Below are 19,778 nucleotides of genomic sequence, written 5' to 3'. Positions count from 1 at the left end.
AATATCTAAGTATATTTTCTTGATTTATCTGTTTTACGTCTTTTTTTTTTGTAAGCTCAAAGGCTGTCTGTCAAGGTTATATTCAGTGAGGTTAGCAACATAATTGAATTAATCCAGTTATATTTCATTAAGTCACTACTTCATTGATGTGTATTCTTCAAATGTGTCCTAAAGTGAACTTGAGCATTTGTGAAAGATCAATGTATGAAAGGACTGTGTAATTTAAAAAATTGCATTGAGATGTGTTATTCATTCCTTTAAGAAAATCTTATTATTTTACATAACTGAGATTTAATAAAATAATTTTACTTCTTCAGGTACAGCATTGCCTTTGTTGAAAGAAGCAGTAGTTACTCGTTAAGGCTCTTTGGAAGTACAGATCGATATGTTGTGTTAACAATAGATGAATGTACTGCTATCTTTTTGCAGGTACAAAATGAAACTAGTATCTCCAAATTCTGTTATGCACTGGGTCACTTCTAGGCCATAGCTGCAGATTTTTAACGTATCTTTTCCTCCTTGTAGTCATATTTAATTCATGCATTGTTTCACAACACAAATTATTTCCAAATTCATTAACTCTAAAATTCTATCTATCTGTGCCAGTTTGACTATTTTAAAATGTTCTCATGTCTGTACCTGCATTTATTCACAGAAGTGTAACATTTGACCTGAAATTGGATTGTATTAAATATAGTTAAATGATGCATACCTGAAAATAGGGTTGTATAAAGGAATATTGTAATAACCAATTAAATATATCTGTGACTATATTCTCTTACCAGTGTGCATGTTAATTCCTCCCATTTCAGATACTTATCTGAATTAGTCTAGAGAATAATTTGTCCTACTTTTAATAGAAAGTAATAGTTTAGACAATAGAGTAATATTTAAATTCTGGTATGCAGCAAGACAGATGACTTTATAGGTAGAAGAACTGCTACTGAAAGATAGAGAAAGAATCAAATAATCAATTAATATTGCAAGCACAACACAGACATTCCTGCATGCTACTGCAAATGCTATTGCAGTTAGCGGTCTTGTACTTTACATATTCAGGGTAGGGATAATATGATTTGTGTAGGTTAAGTAAGTCCCTCAGAGGTTTATAATACTATTTTGCATTATTAAAGTTCTCAAAAATCTTAAGAACATCCTAAAAAGTTAGTAGCAGTGTTTCCTTTCTACAGGAGGGAAAAAGAGGTATGAAGCAGTGAATCAACTTTTTAAAGATCAAACAAAATAAAAGTTGGGAATCCTAATTTTCCTGACTCCCAGATATGTCTTTAATACCTACATTATTTAGCTGTACTTATGCTTGATCTAACTTCTGTATAATACTACGATGCATCTTAAAAGCTTGTGACAGCCATAGTAATATATTTATTTCATTTTTACATTTTATATCAATTTTATGGTAGAGTATGGAAGAACTGAATTATGAGAAATCCTGTGACAATGTATTATCAAAGCTGATGGCATTATCGCTCCAATATACATGCTGTTGGATTGTTTTCTATTCCAGAGAAAGACTGAGTTTAGAGTAAGTTATGAAATTCTTTTGTTACCTTGGTATTTTTAAAATAAACTTACCATTAAAGGAAGCTGCTTATTAGAATAAGCTAACACTCTCTGTTCTTTGAATTTCTCTGTAGGAACACATTTCTCTTAGAACAATATGAATATTGGTTCTAGTTTGCTTTTGACTTTCCCTTAGTTACAGTGTTGTCATGCTCCTACTGAAAAAATCAGTGGAATGGTAGAAGTAACAGTGACTACTGGAGACCCCCAAAAAAGTTAGCGAAGATGTTTTTTATGTGTTAGGATCTTTTTTCTCTTACACAAGAGATAAAGAAATGGTTGTTATAAAATAACAGGATTTGAGGCAGGTAATGCTAATGTGAGGTGTATTTCAAATCAACAGGTCCAGAAATTTCACAAGACTAAGGATATTAACCAGTGGAATTATTCTTTACACCTGTAAATTAACCCCTACAAATACGTAGTTATGAATTACTGTGTTAGCATCACTGTATATCATTTGCAACAGGGAGACATTCTTCAAATGTTCTTCCAATTCATCAGCAGTTCTTTTGCTATGGAAGCACAGCTTTTGTTGATATAGTTCACAAGCATTCCTTTATTACCTATTGTAAGATTTTTTTCCATGAACAAGTGGTAAATTTTCCATGCACCACCTTTCCTCTCTGTATGATTTTTCTCCAGTGACTGACCCTGATCCAGTCCTTTTGCTTCAGGCCAGGCTTGCTTTGCTGTGGGCTGACTCCATTTTCTTCCTCACAGTGCATCCTTCAGCACTCAGTCACTTAATGTGTCCTAGTTCTCCTTTCTAATGCTCAAACTGTGCTAGCATTCTGAATTCCAGGAAATGAAACAGACATTTATTAACACATGGAACAAAAGTTTTGGAATTATTTCATGTGCATATTAAATATTAATGGTCCAATGGCACTGTTTTATAGGTACAGTCTCAGGGGAGATACTCTGCTTAACCTTGTCTTAATTTATGCCACTCTAATTGAACTTACACAGAAGTCAGAAGACTTTGAAGTGAAGGTAATTTTCTGGTAACAACCTTTCCATTTTAATCTTCACTGTATGATATTTCTAAAGTGCTTAATCAAGTATGCATTCTACATCAAAAACATAAAATAGCTCAATATTACTAAAATAAGAGAGAAGAGCTTAATTCAGTGCTGCTGAAGTCAGTGATCTAACTGCTGAAGTCAGTGAAAAGACTGTGTTAAATCCAGTACAAGTTGAATCAGAGGCAAATAGCAGCTGTAGTGTTTTTATGATGAGTCAAAAAATGAGATTGTACCTTTAATTTTATAAATTATTAGAACATGTATTAATCCTGCTTATGTCGTAATTTGAAGTTTCAGATTAGTATTATGTTGCTAATGTAGTAGAACAAAAGAAAGTGTAATTTTCTCTGCTGTCGGCTAGTTTGCTTTTTTTTTTAATGTGGCAAGATAAATCAACTTTTTTCATTATGAATAAGAAAATCCAGTATCTAGAATAATCAACATTAAAAAATTGGACAAAAGTTTAATTTGGTTTACCAAGTCTATGTCTGTAACTTATTTCTTTTGCGTGAAGGAACGTCTTTTTAGGCAATTTTTTACTTATTTGCATATTAAAATTTGTTTCAAAATTATCTGCTTAAATGAAGGTTAAAGAGAGGACAAAAGTTTTTTCATTCCATGTACGCAGCAGTGTAGTTCACATGGAAATTACTTACACCTTCAAAGTGTTACACATCTTCTTAAGCTATATCAGGCATGTCAGAATTACCTGTTTTATAAGGTAAAAACATGATCACATATAGAAGACCTACAGGATCAACATAGGATTTGCATAAATAAGGAGTGTACTTTGTGGCCAGGCTAGTGGCCAGAGGTTGGAGTTCCTCCGCATGATAGCATGGATCAGGTTTAATTACTCCACATTACCAGCTGTTGTGTTCAGGGTCACCTTTAAGATTTCCCATTTAACTTCTGTAGAAAATTAAGACATTGCCTAGTATAAGTTTTAACCAAAAATGTTATGTATCACTTGTAGGTAGTTCTTATGCCAGGGATTGAAGAGACAGCACTGGTAATTCGTCAGATTGCTGACAACAGTTTCATGGCATCTAATATCAGTCCTCATGAGTGGTTGGACAAATCCTGGCTTTCTGTTTTGCCGTCTGAGGTTTGTTTATCTTTCCATTAAATTACACTGTTTTCTTCCTTTTTCTCAGACTCATAAAATTCTAGGCTTTTTTTGTTGTTGTCTTAAAATATATTATTAAAATAAGCATTATTTTATATATATAAATATACATACATGCCTATTTTTATATATATGCATATATACACACACATACACATATAATGTTTCCGTCATCCTTGCCAGCCCAATTAGGTGCAACTTGGACTTTCCCCATGCTTTCACAATTAGCCAGTAGAGAAGTTTATCCTCCACATCCGCCAACTAATGTGTACAGTTCTACAATTGTAGGCACAGAGTTTAAAAAAGTATCCAAATTTTAAAAGATAAACATACAATGGCTCACTTGGGCGGGAAGCCAAATTCATCAGTGCTGATCCATTACTGAAAATGGCATTGCTTACAGACTTGCTTTAATACAGGATAGTAGAACTTTGTTTAACTTTTCATGCAGTAGTTGGTATTGGATATTTACAACATATGCTGGAACAGGTCCATCAATCACAGTCAAATATATGATGTTTTTTAACTTGTTTGTTACGGTTTTCAGATTAAACATATGGATTTGTTTGTTTTATGTGGAAGCTTTGAACTCTTGTAAAGCCAAGATCCTTTTTGGCTTTTGCAAAATTCAGAAGCATTTTAAAGCAGGTATTGGCATGGCCTTTCAAGCATAGGATATTGGATTATAGGTTTTCCAATTTTGAGATTAAGGATACTGGTAAAAAACCAAGGGCACCCATTGACTGTATTTTGTCTCTGTTAAGGTATGTCCTGGCATCTGTTGAGGACAGAGCTTTATGAAAGTCAAGAAGAAGCTGACATTCTTAAAATGCTACAGCTCTCAACTTGCTGCCCTCTGTGTGACATTCAACCTCCCCCTAGAAACTCCTGCTTTTGGCACCTGTCCCATTGCTGTTAACAAACTTAACTTTTGTAAAACAAAACCAGCTCTGTCAGTTTATCTTGACTTAGGTAATTCTCTTCAAAATGGAGAATAAATGGTAAATCAGGTAATGGGTTTTCAAATCAAGTTTACACGATTCACTGGTTTCATCCTTTAGAATAGCAGTATCTTTAGACTGTGCTTGCTTTTTGACAAACTATTACACAGAACTTACTCTTTTGCAAAAATGATACACTGTTACATCTGTAGTAAAAAAAAAAGTTTTCATTGGGCTACAAAAGTGCACTGTTTGAAACCTCTATGACTGTTTCTATGACTGCATACTGTATGACCCATTCATAGGGATGACATTCTGTAGAAACAGAAAAAAGGGGGGAAAAAGTTTGTCAGATATCAATCTAACAAAATAATTTCAATTTCCAGACAGAGAAATGCCTGCTTACTTTTCCATGTATCAACCCTCTGGTTGCTCAGTTTATGTTGAAGAAGGGATCTTCACTGAACAGGTTGTTTCTTGCAAGCTTTGACCAACTTCAGGAACTTCTGCCAGAGGTTCCAAAAAAAGTTTTAAAGGTTGGCCAAAATTAATTTATGTCTTTTTCAATCGATCTTTTTGCACCACTGTAATACAGGGTTTTTTAATCTGATGCTACATACACATTTGCTGGTATATTTAAAAATGCTAAAGCATATCATTCATATGTAAAATGTTGAGCCTGCTAATGCTCAGCAGATTTTGTCAAGTCAGCGTTATGTTTGTGTGAATTTGACTAGAACATTTCCTTAACTGGGAAAATAATACTCATTTGATCAGCTTCCTCTTCAAGCTTCATCATATCAAGTATTGTGTCAGCATACAAGCTTATATGTTTCCCTAATGTAAGAAATGTTTTCCCATTAAGTATTTCCAAGACTTTTGTCTGTCTGTCCTTCCTTCCTTCCTTCCTTCCTTCCATCTTCTTACACAGTAATAACCCCACCACTTATACATTCATAGTACTAAGTATTTGAAAGAGCCCTAGAGGTTAAGATGAAGAATTCCATTCACTAAAGTGTCCACTCTGCAGTTAGAATTGTCTGCTCCTACTGTTTCAGTTGGGCCAAGTCTGGGAAAATTATAGACTGATTATAGTCAGCTAATTAGATAAAAAATGCACAGCTTTAATCAGTCAGGAAAATGGGAGGGTAAACTTCCACATCAGAAGCATTCAGTTAAGGTGAAGGAGCAAGTGAACAGGTGCTTGGGCACTGAATATCAACTTGTGCATGTTAGTGTAATAACTGCGTATGTGTAAAGCCATGTTTACTGACTGAAAAACAGAAAAAGATCTCATCAGTTTAATTCCTCTGTGATGTATGATATGCGCCAATCCATTGCAGACACTACTTCCTACAGTCCTGGACTAATGAAAGTTAATAAAGTATTTTAAGGTATTGATTTTCCTGTGTTTCAAGAGACAGGCTATTATTTACTCTGTTTATAGATTTAAGGCAGAAGGCATGTTGTCTACTGTACATGCCTCTCCTTCTGTATTGGTAAGTCTTTTTTCTTTCCAGTAAAAAAAGTTGTACATCTTAGAATCTTAACAAATAGTTTCACTTTTCATATCTGACAGTGTAGACATGTACTATAAATGTTCCTTAAGTATCTTTTTTTTTTTTGTTTCAGCATTTTAGTGACATGACATATTCATACAGCCTAAATGCTGCTGCTCCACTAGAAACAGCAGTGAAAGGTGCATCACCCCCAGAAAACTGGAGTAGCTTCAACACATTCTATCCAGATTATAAACAAAGTCATCAGTCTTTAGAGCTGCTTGGTAAGGCACAAAACAGCACAGGTAGTATCTTGAATTAGTAGGAAAATGTGTCTCCTTTCAAACCAAGTGAAAATCTGACTATATTAGAATTTTATCTTCTAATCATACAGAGGTCAGTTATTCTGAGGAGACAGACTGCAATCAAAGTGCTCAATGGCATCTTGGTTTTCTGTAAAATATAGAGAAATGAGCTAATTTTTCATTCTCCAAACAGAATGGTTCGAATTTTTCTCTACCAGGAACATCTCACATGGATTCTGAAGCCATAATTCCTCCATTGAATCATCATCAGGATTTGCTTGACTCTGATCTTAGAAGCCATACAGAAAAGAAATCATGTTGTTCAGAAGTAATTACAGGGAGGAAGCAGCATTTCTTTGTTGTGCCAAAGGACTGTATAGATTTTGCTGATCTAGATGTTATGAATTCTCTTCATGTTCAAAGACAGCCTTTCAGGACACACTGTATCCCTGATCATTTTTCCAAAAACTCTGAAAATGAGGATTTCTTTGTAACTTTCAGTGACTATGCACCTCAGGAGAGCTATAAGAGTTTTCTAGAAGAATTTAGAGGCACAAAAGTTAAGAGCCCAGAAATTCTGATTGACCAGACCCCATGGAATGACTTTTCATCCAGGGGCCCATGTGATTCATTTGCATCTGGTGGTTTTCTCTCTCATTTCTTTGTTGACCCAGATGAGCTTCAAAGTATGAATTTTCACCAAATAGGTAGAGAATCTGGAAGAAAGAGAAAACAAAGTCCACCATTCTTATGGACAAAAGAAAAAAATAGAACAGGTATGTCCAAAGCAAGCAGAATTTGCTAAAATACTCTTTGTAGCTCAACTGGAAACAGGATTATCTGTAAGCCTAGATTTTGTGTTTTCTTCCAATAGTTGTTAAATTCAATCCAACCAAACAGTTGCATATTTCCTTTACTAAAAACTTACTTGCATATATATTTCTTCTGTGATAAGATGTTCCTAAACATTTATTTTCTCTTTTGAGCATAAAGAATATATTTTTTAAAAAAAAAGTGTTACTGCCATTATTTTTCCTTGGTAAAATATTGAAAAGTATAGTTCTCCAATACTGTAAGCTTCAGCCTCTTCTGTCTTTGACAGTGCCTGAAATGTGCATAATATAAACATGCTAGAATTATTTTTAAAGTTATGGGAAAGATTATTTTATAAACATAGGTTTGGACAAAAGGGAGAAGAAAAGACTAGAAAGTATTTTCTCTACAGGACAAAAAGTAGATTCAGCAAATTCAGAGAGTGAAATTTAGATACTACTAATAGTAGTGTTGTGCTGTTAGTGTTAATGGAGAAAGAATTTCACTCTGACAACTTTCTAAGTTTGTTTCATACAGTGCCCTTATTCTTGGAATATTTTTTTTAGCTAATGTCTCCAGGGCTAAACTCTCCATCTTGAATCATTCCAAAGTGTATTTCTTCAAATAGACAGTATAGTGTGTAGTTCAAAACTTTGTTTACCCTGAAGATGTGTACAGTCCTTATGTAAAATCTTCAGGCTTCTCTTTTTTTGTAGTTTTCTTATCCATGGTTTACTTTCTCAAATATAGTTAGCTTGAGACCGTTTTTTGATAAGTCATAATATGTATCCATGGAGTCTTAAAAGTAAGAAACCATCACCAGTCCCTGTCAGACTAAGTATTGCTGTATCATATATTGCAATATTTTTTAAATTCTGCTGCTTCTCTATAGGTGAGGTGCCACATTCTTTAAAAATCCAAGGTTAAGCTTCTTAAATAAAGTGCCTAACTCCAAGTACAGATGATTTAATTTATGTTTTCTCTGTTGCTGCCTGTTGTTAAAGCTCTTGGTGGTACAGCAAGGTCAGCACAGCATTAAAATGCTTTCACTAATTAGATCAGACTCATTCATGAAAACACAAGTAACTAATTGATATCATTGTTTCATAGGCTGCTTAAGGCAATTATGGAAGTAAAGAGAGGAAAAGTTAATTGGATATGGTGAACTGCTTTTAATTTTCAGCCTATGTAAATTAAAATGTTCATACAGAAACTCTGAACAGACCTGTTGCCTCTCCATTGGGATCAAAACTGAGACCTGGAGTATTGCTGGGTAGTTAACACTAACCTGTAACTGGCACTGATAGTATAAAATTCTAAATGCAACAGTTTCAGTAGAGATCAGGGCAGATTCTTCTGGTACCACATTTTACAGTATTCTGAAAACACTCTGATGTCCAACTGATGAGCTTTCTGTATTATTCCTGCCCACTAGGGCAAAGGTATACTTAAATTCAAAAAATCAAAAAAAAAGGAAAATGTATTTTTGGTTTAGATTTTGGAAGAATAGACTTATTTTACTTTATTATTCACTAGCTAGTGGAAAAATAAGTATACTAGATAGTTGTGAATGCTAATGCAAAAAACCATCTTAATACAGTGAAAGCCTTCTGAAGTCCCAAATCTAAGAAATGTGAAATCCTAAGTTTAAGAAATGTGTACAAAGCCAAGTTAAGAAGACACGTTAGGAACCCCTAGGGATTTCTTCGGGCTTTAGATCAAACTTTCATTAAACCACAAACAATTAATGCTAATATGCCAAGCCATTATTTCCACTGGAACAGATTAAATCCTTAGGTCAGTGTTAAAATTTTCTGATGATACTTTTTGTAAGGACTAAACAGAATTTTCTTACAGCAGCTTATTTTGAATAAGTAACTACGCAAATATTTTATTGTAAAAATCCTTGAATCTTAAGAACACAAGTAGCTTTTTTAAACAACTTAGAAACATGAACATGTCTCTAAAAAGAACTTTCACAATGTACTGAATAATACTGAGTGTAATATTAATGAAACAGAAATAAGCATTAAAATCTTTACTGAAATACAGTGGTTAAGCATAGTGCAGGTTGATGTATTTATTTTGTGTAAAGTCCTGTATTATTATTACAGGATAATATGCATAGGACTGATCAGTAGTAGTAAGTAGTAGTTAATATTAATCTGTACACATTTAATTTTATGGCAATTGATACTTTTCATACAGAGCATACTTGTTAAAGCTAAAGTCTGTTACTGCATTTGAGAAACACATAGTTAAGTCTGCATGCATGTTGTATTTGTAGTTCATCACACATATATTTTCTTTCCACTTCTTTTCCAGATCCACAATTTGCAGAAGCACCAAAGTTCAAAAAAAGGAGATTGACATATGAAAGAGTCCCTGGAAGAAGAGATGGACAAACACGACTTAAATTATTTTGAATGGAATGGGGATTTGCATACTACACATACTTTTTTTGAATTATTAAACTCCTTGAAGGGAAATAGATTAATTTTTTTGTTGTTGTTCATTTTTAGAGAGAAATTAGGGTTTTGGAATCCTTACTAATTCAAGATTCTTTTGTATGTTTTAAAAATTTCACTAAACAAACTAATTCCTTGAACCTGGAGAATTACTGCTTCTCTGTTTGTTCTCATGGGTGACATAAAAGTACTTTATCACTCTTTATACAAAAAATAAAATATGAATTTAAAAAGACAGATACTGGAGCTCATAGTCCTCATATCTTCTCCCTGAGCATGCAGCTTTCCAAACTTAAAGATGCCAGAATCTCAAGGCTGCTCATAAAATCATAGTGTTTTCTTGCACTTACAGCTGTGACCCTTTGTGTTTGTGCCTTTGGCTCAGTTCCACTTCTTGCCTTCTGACAGCTCCTTTAGAAACCATGTGATGAGTTCCTGAACTGCCTTTAATCATGATCAAGCTACAGAAACAACCTAATTGCTTTATGGACGACATGTGAAAGACATGGTGAAATTTAGGATTCTAATAGATTTGATTCAGAGGGCTAAGTTGTGACCCTAGCTCTCTGCATAATCCGGTGGAGGCCATTTGTTGGCATCCACATTTTTCAGCCTGCTACAGTGCATCAGTGGGTAGGGAGGTGAGAGTCATCTGGGAGGCAGTGCCAGATATTGCAGGCTACAGCTGGAAGTGGTAAGAGATTAAAAAAAATTTTTAGAAAAAGGCATCTCAATTGCAAGCTGCTGAAGTGAGAGGATAGAATAGTACCCGAAACCTCACTTTACATCAAAAGATTTGGCAATGAAACTGGAAGTATGTTTCACTGGGAGTGGTGATAGACTGGGAGCAATGGTAGGCAGTAACTCCATTCTGCTGCAGGAATGCATACACGGTTTGTACAGGCATGCCTGCCAGCTCCAGAATGTTGGTGGCTGTTCAGTGGCCTTCAGCTGAGATGAGTCAGTTTTCAAACTCACAAATCTTCTTAAGTTTGATGCAATAACAGAAAGGAAAAAAAAAACCCAAACCTCAAGTTTATGGTTTGTGCTTGCAGTAAAATACTTTCTAGATGTTCAGCCTTCATTAAGTGCATATTCACTATATGGATAAATAAAAACAGCACTTAGGGGAGAAAGCGTTGGTCTCTCAGAGAAAATAAAGTGCTGATTTTTAGTTGACAATTCCTAAAAGCTGTGATGACAGCACTAACAACAATTTTAGTTCACAGTAATATCCCCAAATTTTTTTCAAAACTTCAGAAAACACCTTTCAAATGTAACATAAAAAACACTTTTAGTAGACTTGCAAACAAGTCAGCATTTCCCTGTTTTGCCCAGAATAAGAGAAAGACTTAAATAAAAAATGCAGTCTGCTTACTATTTCTGGCCCACTTTTGTGGTCACTTGACCTAACCATTTTCCATGTCTTTGCATGATGCATGGGTTTGGCTCTGTTTTTCAGAACTGTCTCCCAGATTGCCAGGCCCAGGAGTCTGTTCTTCTAATAGTGCGGCTCTACGAAGTCTCAGTCACAGGTGACCACAGTGGAGAAAATTAGAGCTGCCACTGCCAAGCTATGTATTTCTGTCCTCCTTTGCCACAGGCAAAGCCTGACACCAGAACTTTCACTTGAATAGTCATGGAAGACTAGTTCTGGTAATTTATAGATCATGTGAAAAACAAAAGCATGTTGCCTGTGTTAAATAAGTAAAGAAAATTCAAGTGCTGTCTGCATTAAGTTTCCATTAGGTAGAAAAAATACCAGCGTACAGTTAGTTACTGGCAACCTAGTGGGAAATGAGGAAAAGGGCTTGCAATGACCAGTTGTTTTTTTACTGTATTTCTTTATGACTCTCAATCTCTTACAGATATGTACACATTGACAAATTTATCACATGTGACGTTCTCCCCACCTCCTCCCATCTGTGTAATGTGGAGGAAAATTAGTATTGCACTATAAAGATGCACTTCCCCCCCCCAAATCATCTATGACTAAGAAGAATTAGGAAGCAACTAATTCTCAGACAAAAAGATGCAATACAAAAACTAATCGCCAGTCTTCCATCAGCGGGTAGAGACACTCAGTTCTTGGATCAAATTTGTAAACTGCTTAGTGACCAGGCGGGTGGCACCTGTAGATGAAGAAGAGCCTTGCTCGTGGACTGAGAGAGATTGACAGTGAGATAAAGGGGGCCTGGTGGCTCTTGTGAGGCATGCAGCATACAGACGTGTGCACTCACTTAATTTGCTTTACCCTGGGTATCCTGCGGGACCTGCAGCCATAAGACTGGTATGAAGGCCTCTGTGCAGTTGAGACCTCATCAGACAGCCCTCTTGGATGGTCTTTGGTAAAGAAAGCTAAGACATTGCTGTCCACAATTGTCCACCCACTGCAGATTATACCTGTTGGAGCAGGGGTAGCAAAATGCGATGCTTGTTCCTGTCTAAGCCATCCCAATCCTCAGTTCAGCAAAGCAGTGCAAACCCAGGTACACCTGCAGCTGGAAACAAGACATTGTCCTGTTGACTGGCCAGGTAAGAGACAACCTGTTCTGTTGCCTACAGAAGCAGACATCTGCCCAGGCTCGTTGGTCAGGTTCCCTGGTTAGGAACCTGCAAAAGCTGAGCTGCTGAGACGGAGGCTGCTTCATTTAGCCGACACAAAATAACCAGCAGTGTCGCACTTTGTAAAACTGACTCCCCACAGGCACCCAAGACCCTCAACGCCAACCTACCCCATTCTGGAGCTCATTCTGACACCCAACTTTTGTCACAGACCATGCCATGGGAGGGCAGAGGTGGCACTGCTGTCACCCCCCCCCCCCCCTCATAACCCAGCAGCTCAGCTGCGTGCTGCCCGGAGAGCAAAGGGCTGCGGCAAGCACACTCCTCCGAAGAGACTGGAATCCGTGTCCTCCTCCCGTGAGACTGCAGAATAACCACCACGCTCGCAGGAACACCAGGGTGGAGTGCTCCCAATCCATCTCACAACTGCTGGACAGGTCTTTCTATCCGCAGCTAGCGCAAGACGTGGATGAAGTCAGGACCTGCAGTACGCTCACAGCGCTGCTCCTCTGGCACGTGTTGACCGTGGTGCTCCAGACGAAAGATGCCACATGGAGCTGGGCAGGGCGGCCAAGAGACAACAGCAGCTGACTGACTGGCTGGCCAGCAGCAGCTGCTGTCTCCTGCACACTGTAATTTGGCAGCTCCTTATGCCAGCTCAGCAGCCACTCCAGAACCCAAGCTCCAAGTGGGGACACTGAGCAGGAAAACGTATGCAGCAGTGGGGACTGCAGAAAGAAACAGATGCGGGGCTGGGGGGGAGGCTTTATTGTGGGAGGTAAAAGAAATACGATGGGCTTGCCTGGGAGGCAATGGCCAGCAGGCAGATGCTGGCTGTTCAAAGACATTTGATGCATACTCACATCCCTCCCCTTCCTTCCCTGACTTGAGCATTTTGACCTCAGTCTGAGCCTCTGATCACCTCTGTGCAAGTAAGAATAACTACACTTCCTCTAGACTTCCACAGTGTGTGCATGTGTCGAGTACTAAGAGAAAAACTGCCATATTCAAATAGCCTACAATGAAAGGAAGCCAGAGCGTAAGGAAGGACGTTCTTTTCTGTATTTAGAGGCACAATACATACTGGCAGTATTACGACTCCCATTTCAGTGTCTTCCTGCAGGACAGCAAGCCTGAAAATCTTTTGACAAAGACTGAACTGCCCAGAGGACACTCATTGCACCGTTTCAGTTAACATTAATGAAAATTAAATAGTCAGATTGCAAACTTCTTCCTTATAGTTTCAAAATGTATATGTGAGCCTGATAAACAGCAACCTTCTCTTCCCAAAAAGACAAATAGCTTGAGGCCTCCCCTCCCACTGCAAAGTCAAAGTATCTTCTTCATTACAATATCTGCTCTTCATTACAATCAAACAATGAGTTCAAAGCCGGTAGGGAAAGGAATTTTATTTCAAAACTTCTAAAAGATGAATACAAATAATAGAAAGTAGACAAAATTAAAAAACTATTTAAAAAGTTAGTTGTCCTTGTACAAGTGCTCTATAAAAAACTGAAGGCAAATGACCAAGCACATTTTAGTAAGTTTTGTGTATTAAAAACCTTGACAATTATGCATGCAACTATCTTTTGGTGTTCATGGATTTTAGTGTCTGTTTGGTCACATTTTAAACACATCAAGGAAATTCCACCATGGCAGTACCTTTACAAATACAAATTAGGGGAAGTATTACAGATTAGAAGTTTTGCAAGAAACACACCTTAGGAATCAAGCCTGTGCTACACATTGTGTCCAGCAGTTTCTAATATGTATCATTTATGGAGTTAGATACATTTGAAAAATACTGTACTTGGTTCCAGGTCTTGCTAATGGAAGCAAAATTCACCCCAAGAATATTACTTCAGTATAACTGTATTTAGTTTTATACTTCAACGGTTCACTTTTTGGATGTTTTATTTTGGAAAATACAAATAGCTTTTGCTATCATTCTGGTGTAACAGTTTACCAAGATAGGCATATATGATTTGGTAAAAATTCATGTTTTTCTTTTCTAAAATGTAAACTTCTCAGGTGATACATGTATAGTTAGCATAGTGTAGTAACAATGGTGGCTATTATGAAAAGAATAAGGGTTACATTAAAAAACTTTAAGAACATTAGCAAAAGAGAGTGAAATACGGATACACGAGAACAAACAGATAAATATTTAGGACATTGTTTTAGACACACAAAAGTTAGGACACAGAGAGAGACTTCTCTTGTGAAGGAAAGGCAGTTGTTATTCATGTCAGGCTTGAAGGCAACTCTCCAGTGACCTTCCCTGTAAGAGGAAAAAAAAGGTTTATTAAATGCTGTCTTCCTAACCTGACACATTTCTCTTACAAATTGTAACACAAAAGCTCCTTTGCACCCAGAAAAACTGAATAACCACTTTCCTTTGTTGGATGTTGGCATCCTTCAATATTATAAGAATTTTTAATTGGCTTTTTGACTTCGCTTTCATTTTCTATGATCCTAAGATAACTAAATAATAATAAACTAGATAACTGATCTATCAGCAAAAGATGACTAAATGACATCCTGGGCTGAGCTATACATTTCTAAAAGTATCATCAATTCACCATCAAACTTGTTTGAGAAAGTATTTTGTATCCTGTCTGGATGATGTAGTCAGACTTGAATCCTAGAAATACATGCATACACACACAGAGACACAAGAAAGAAAAAGTAGAAAGGCTGCTTCAATAACAAAACAACATATTCAACAGCCACTATCAATTTTGTCTTATTTGCAGGAAGAATTAAGGTTAGCACCTACACTGAGAAAAATCTTCTGCTTGTCCCCCCCGTGTCCCCCCAAGTTTTTTGAGAAGAGCATCTCATGCTCAGTTGTTCTCTCTCTTCAAATTCAATCCTGTTTTGTTAAACCTATGCAGCAACAATCAAACCCGTGCTATTGATGAGGCACAAGCACAACTGCAAGCGTGGGAACCCTGGCAGTAGAAAGGGCAAGATTTTACAATGACTTTATGTTCTAGTCTAAATTCTGCCCTTAAAGAAAACATTCATTTTCACTTTGATAGCACTCTCAAAGAAAGAACAGAATTCAGTGGTTGTTCCACTCTGTAATTTTTTCAGCTCTTCAGCAAGAACTATTTTTATTTTTTCTTTTAAAGAAGAGTAACCCCTTCTGAATATCCTACTTCCATGTATGTTTGTCATGCAGAAGAAATGAGCTTTTCCAACAAAAGATATGGTGTGTTCCTGCCCAAGACTGCTAGCACGCACACATGGCCATTCTTTCTCCTGCTGCAATCACTGGTATCTGTGTGACAGATGGGAGAGACAAGAGTGGGCATCACGGAATTGGATCCCGAAGATTTGCAAAGGCTGGAAGGTCACCCACCCACCCTGCAGGTGTTAACGCAGGTACAAGCAACCCAGTGTGCTAAGGCAGACAGAGCTTAGGGAGTATCTCATTCTTTAGACCTGTGCTGAAAAACCTTACAAAGGATGTGATTACAAGTTGCCTCAGCTCCTCTCTGCTTCCACCGCTTTTGGTGCCGTACCAACATTAACACCAGAAGGAGCCTGAGGAGAGACACAGCCGAATGAACTGCACTATGACATTTAAGAAAAGATGTATTTTAACAAGGTTTTTCTTAAGCTGTGAGCTAGTCATCAGAGCACATGCAGCTGCCTCAGCTTTGTCTTACTTCTTCAAGCCGGGTACCTGACTGTTTTTTATGGCTGGCTGTGTCAAACACAGCTGTGTGTCACCGACAGTTTTTATTATTTTGGATGCTGCTAATGACCCTAGAACTGCTCAAACACAAAAAAAAACCCCAAACAAACAAAAAAACCCCCAACTCATAAACAAAACACCCGTAGAAAGAGCCGTAGGAAAGAGACATGCTTCAATTGCCATACCTAAAAGAAACAGAAAACAATTTGTAGAGCCAGTGGGGAAGTGGTGAACTACCAAGAACTTGACATTCAAACAACTATCACCATCTGCCCTTCAGTTTCAAATTAGAGTTGTTGTCGTGGTATCTGTGACTTTATTACCTGATTTCAGAGCAGAGCACAGGATCGGGGTTCTCGAAAGGGATTGCTCCCTGCAGGAACCCCAACAAGCAAGGCATCTTTGCAGGCATTCTGCATACAGTACTGCTGGAGTTCTGCAGCTGCCTGAGAGACCTGTGTAAAGGAAAAAGAAAAACAAATCCAGAAAGGAAACTAATTCATTCACAAGCATCTATTAGGCATTTCCTCTTGAAGAACCATTATCAAACACAGCTGGAGAGCAGCCAAGTCAGCTCTTGGATTCTAAAACACCAAGTAAATCAGCACAGATGCACATTTACAAAGCTCCAATGAAACATGCATGAAATACTATGCCAGTGATGAGCCAGAGAAGTGTAGAGGACTGAGGTGCAAGTGCGATGGAATTTGTCCTCATTAAACTGCGCAGGGCCGTGACCACAGTATTTTCCAATCTACTGTACTGTTTTCTGGTTTATATTTGAACTTGTATCCTCAGATAATTTATAAAGAGGATTTTCATCTCCAAACAGAGCATGACAAGGAATGAAAGCAAAAAGATGAGGATGAAAAGCTTTTAAGTGCAAATTGCCACCTTCCCCTGGCAGTGAAGTGAGAGCTTCAAATCCACGCTCTGGCCCCCAGAGAGGGCAGTCCAGAGCTGCAGAACAAGCCCAGGAACCCAAAGGCAAGGTGCCTCCAGCACTGAACTCACCTGCTCTCCCTGCAGACAGCACGTCAGTCATGTGCCTGTATTTTTGCAGGAAAACATAGGGGAATTCCCAATTTCTCAGACATGCTTTGGAAACAGCTGCAGGGAACTGTCAAAATCCATGCCATCTGCTACATTTTTTATAAAAGGAAATACTGAGCGTACTGGTGGGAATACAAGTTCCCCTCTGACTTCACCTCTGCCTTCATTACAGGACTCCTGAAATACTGATTTTTCTTCCTACAAAACTTTGCAGCGTTGCCAGCGGAGGGACGAGACAATACCCAGAGGACGATTCACGCTTCCCAGCCTCCGGATTGAAGGGGCCACCCAGGAGCCCTGATGGGATTTTGGTTCTGGGCCATCCCATCTAACAGCATCTGGAAGTGCGTGGGAAATCTGGCCTAGTGCATACTTTTGTTTGCTATTTCACTGCTGTCCTGTTCACCACCTCCCAACTCTCCTCCAGGATGCTCGTCCTGGTAACTGCCCGAATTTACCTGGCAGCTGTCAGCATTTCAGGGAGTTGTTAAGAGAAGCACTTTCCCACAGGCTCCCATGTTCTCTTGAGGGGAGTTCCGGGAGAAGCATCCACAGCAAGGATCCCTGCTAGTCAATGGGCTCTGCCACTCCTCCCTTCCTTGAGGAGAACCTTTTTCTGGAGGCTGCAAAGGTCTCCCACTCTGCCCAACTCGTTGGACCCCCCCGCAGCATTAGCACCCTTCCCTTAACCACAGTGCCTGACCCCTTGCTGGTACCCGACTATGCACCACACGGCTATCAGGCAGGGGTGCCACTTGCCAACACTGAACAGGCCAAGGGTGCATGGAGCTTTTTCCTGGGAAAATGAGCAGAGAGTCATTCAGGGCACGGCTTGCCCTATGAGCATAGCACAGTTAGCAGTTCCTCACTGCGTCTCCTGGCTCTTTGCTGCCGAACTCTGCAACACATACTGACCTACAAATATCCTGGTGCTCCTGGAAAGATAAAAACCTGATTTTTGGTATCTATGTGAGAATTATCTGTATGGCAGCAGACTGTTGTTCTAGGACAGATCTGCCTACTCGTAGCCCTACCTGTGCCCCTATAACATACTTCACTCCTCGAGTTCAGACAGAAAATACAAGGGTTTCTGCCATTATTTCATCACAGGACAAACACATTCCCTGCAGCAGCTGCCTGCATGCAAGATGTGTGTGGGTACTTCTTTCCTACTTGGTTTCCTCTTTCTGAAAATATTGTTCCTGTCTGCTTTTTCAGCTGGCAGGGTAAACAAAATCGCCACTGGAACTTTGTAGTATGGGATGTATTTTTAAAAATCCTTTCATATCCAGCTTCCGTCTGAAAGCACATTGTCTATTCAAAGCAGCCAAAACAATGTTTTCTCCTCGGTGTCTGCTAAAACTGATTCAGGTGGTTTTTTACCAGGTGAATATATTCCTCACTGTTTTTGCACCGCATGTCAAAAAATCCAGATGAAACTTTTTATAAGACACATTTTTAATCATGCATCATTTCACTTGTCAAAAAGACATGAACAGGTTCCTAGAACAGCAGACCTGGAAAAAGACTGCTGTGCACAATGCTGCAAGAAAGGTGAGACGGAGGTCTCACCAGGAGACCTTCCTGGAGGTGAAGCAAACCCACATTAAAGATGTAGCCTTGAGAAGTCCAGCTTCAGGATATGTTACTGCCACAAAGTAAGCCCCAATAAACTACAAACTGTATTTTTTATAACACCTCCACGCCCTCCCCCCAAAAAGCAGGGAGGTGGTATATGCCTCAAGATGAGCAGGAACAGAGATCCAGGCTATTGCTGGTGGTATAAAGCAACAGAAGTGTTTGGTCAATCATTTCTGCATTAGACAATATCCCTCTTGCCGCAAGAGCCTACGCTTCTACTCTGCATCGTGCTGTTTCTCACAGATTCCCACACATCATTGCAGCGATAAGCTTACAATCACTTCTAGTGAATGAAACATCTTCCAATTCAGTATTCACTAATAAAACTTAGTAACATTAATGAATTGATCAGGATGATGTCCAAAAGCCATAGCAGCTTCACCTTGGAATGAGCACTTCAAATTTTCAGCAGCCCAGGGCAGGAATAGTGGCAAAAGGTATTCTAAATTATTTTTAAATCAATTAGCGAAGTTCCTGCAGCTCAGTACACTGGCACTCTGTCAGACTGAGGAAGATGGTGTTTTGTGACAGGCCAGAGAAAAATGGCGAGTGCATGGAGGTGGTAATTGAAGAGGAAAGCGCAGAATACAAATTAATTTGACCGTCATCACAGCCTGTGTCGTGGCTGGAAAGAGTCATTTTTGCAAAGCAGTTGTGGACACACACACACAACCCCCCCCACCTGCTGGGAGCCAAGGGCAGTCTTGGCCGCATCTGTATGGGTGAATTCGAGCTGCCAGAGCAAAAAAACCCCAACCAAACCCAAACCTTAGGAGATGGCAGATGACAGGGCCGCCGCACGAGCTTGTCTTTGTCTGGAAATCCGCAGGCAGCAGGAGGTTCATGCATGCGTAGAAAATCGCCTGCCTTCCCCCAGCGTGTCAGCGGGTGCAGAAACACACCGCCTCTCCCTGCAAATCCTGCCGGCGCTCAGAAGCGGGGCCGGGGGGGGCGGCTGGGGCTCAGCTGTGAGGGTCGACTCCCCATTCTCACGCCCGCCTGCGCGGAGCGAACGGGGCGCTGCCGTGCGCCTGACCGCGGCTGCTTCT

The 19,778-nt window shown here is 38.9% G+C and overlaps 2 protein-coding genes across 2 annotated transcripts in view; one reads left to right on the top strand and one right to left on the bottom strand.

Annotated features, from left to right (window-relative positions):
* LOC104838445 (chromosome unknown open reading frame, human C9orf84) overlaps nt 1–9,722 on the top strand; it is a 46,484-nt gene extending 36,762 nt beyond the window's left edge. Inside the window, exons 19-26 of the mRNA XM_010578184.1 lie at nt 318–429; nt 1,422–1,543; nt 2,484–2,577; nt 3,586–3,717; nt 5,066–5,215; nt 6,312–6,483; nt 6,702–7,259; nt 9,622–9,722. Of these exons, the coding sequence (XP_010576486.1) occupies nt 318–429; nt 1,422–1,543; nt 2,484–2,577; nt 3,586–3,717; nt 5,066–5,215; nt 6,312–6,483; nt 6,702–7,259; nt 9,622–9,722 (1,441 nt within the window). The remainder of the gene's footprint in view (nt 1–317; nt 430–1,421; nt 1,544–2,483; nt 2,578–3,585; nt 3,718–5,065; nt 5,216–6,311; nt 6,484–6,701; nt 7,260–9,621) is intronic.
* Nucleotides 9,723–14,436: 4,714 nt separating this feature from the next.
* On the bottom strand, nt 14,437–19,578 carry GNG10 (guanine nucleotide binding protein (G protein), gamma 10). Its single transcript, XM_010578183.1, has 3 exons — nt 19,498–19,578; nt 16,359–16,490; nt 14,437–14,610 (listed from the first exon to the last, which is right to left on the bottom strand). Exons 1-2 carry the CDS (start codon nt 19,576–19,578, stop codon nt 16,365–16,367), a joined length of 207 nt encoding a protein of 68 aa, XP_010576485.1. The 3' UTR covers nt 14,437–14,610; nt 16,359–16,364.
* Nucleotides 19,579–19,778: the final 200 nt, after the last annotated feature.

Source organism: Haliaeetus leucocephalus, unplaced genomic scaffold (genome assembly GCF_000737465.1).
Source record: "Haliaeetus leucocephalus isolate CR32 unplaced genomic scaffold, Haliaeetus_leucocephalus-4.0 Scaffold605, whole genome shotgun sequence".
In the NCBI taxonomy this organism is placed as follows: domain Eukaryota; kingdom Metazoa; phylum Chordata; class Aves; order Accipitriformes; family Accipitridae; genus Haliaeetus; species Haliaeetus leucocephalus.
The sequence above is the reverse complement of the archived record's forward strand: the minus strand, read 5'-3'. Positions and strand labels throughout refer to the sequence as shown.

Excerpts from the sequence above, each read along its gene's own strand:
- GNG10 (XM_010578183.1), bottom strand. The coding sequence starts at position 19,578 with ATGCATGAACCTCCTGCTGCCTGCGGATTTCCAGACAAAGACAAGCTC. Across the intron at positions 16,491-19,497 it reads GTCATCTGCCATCTCCTAAG|GTCTCTCAGGCAGCTGCAGA; the intron begins GTTTGGGTTTGG and ends TCCTTTACACAG.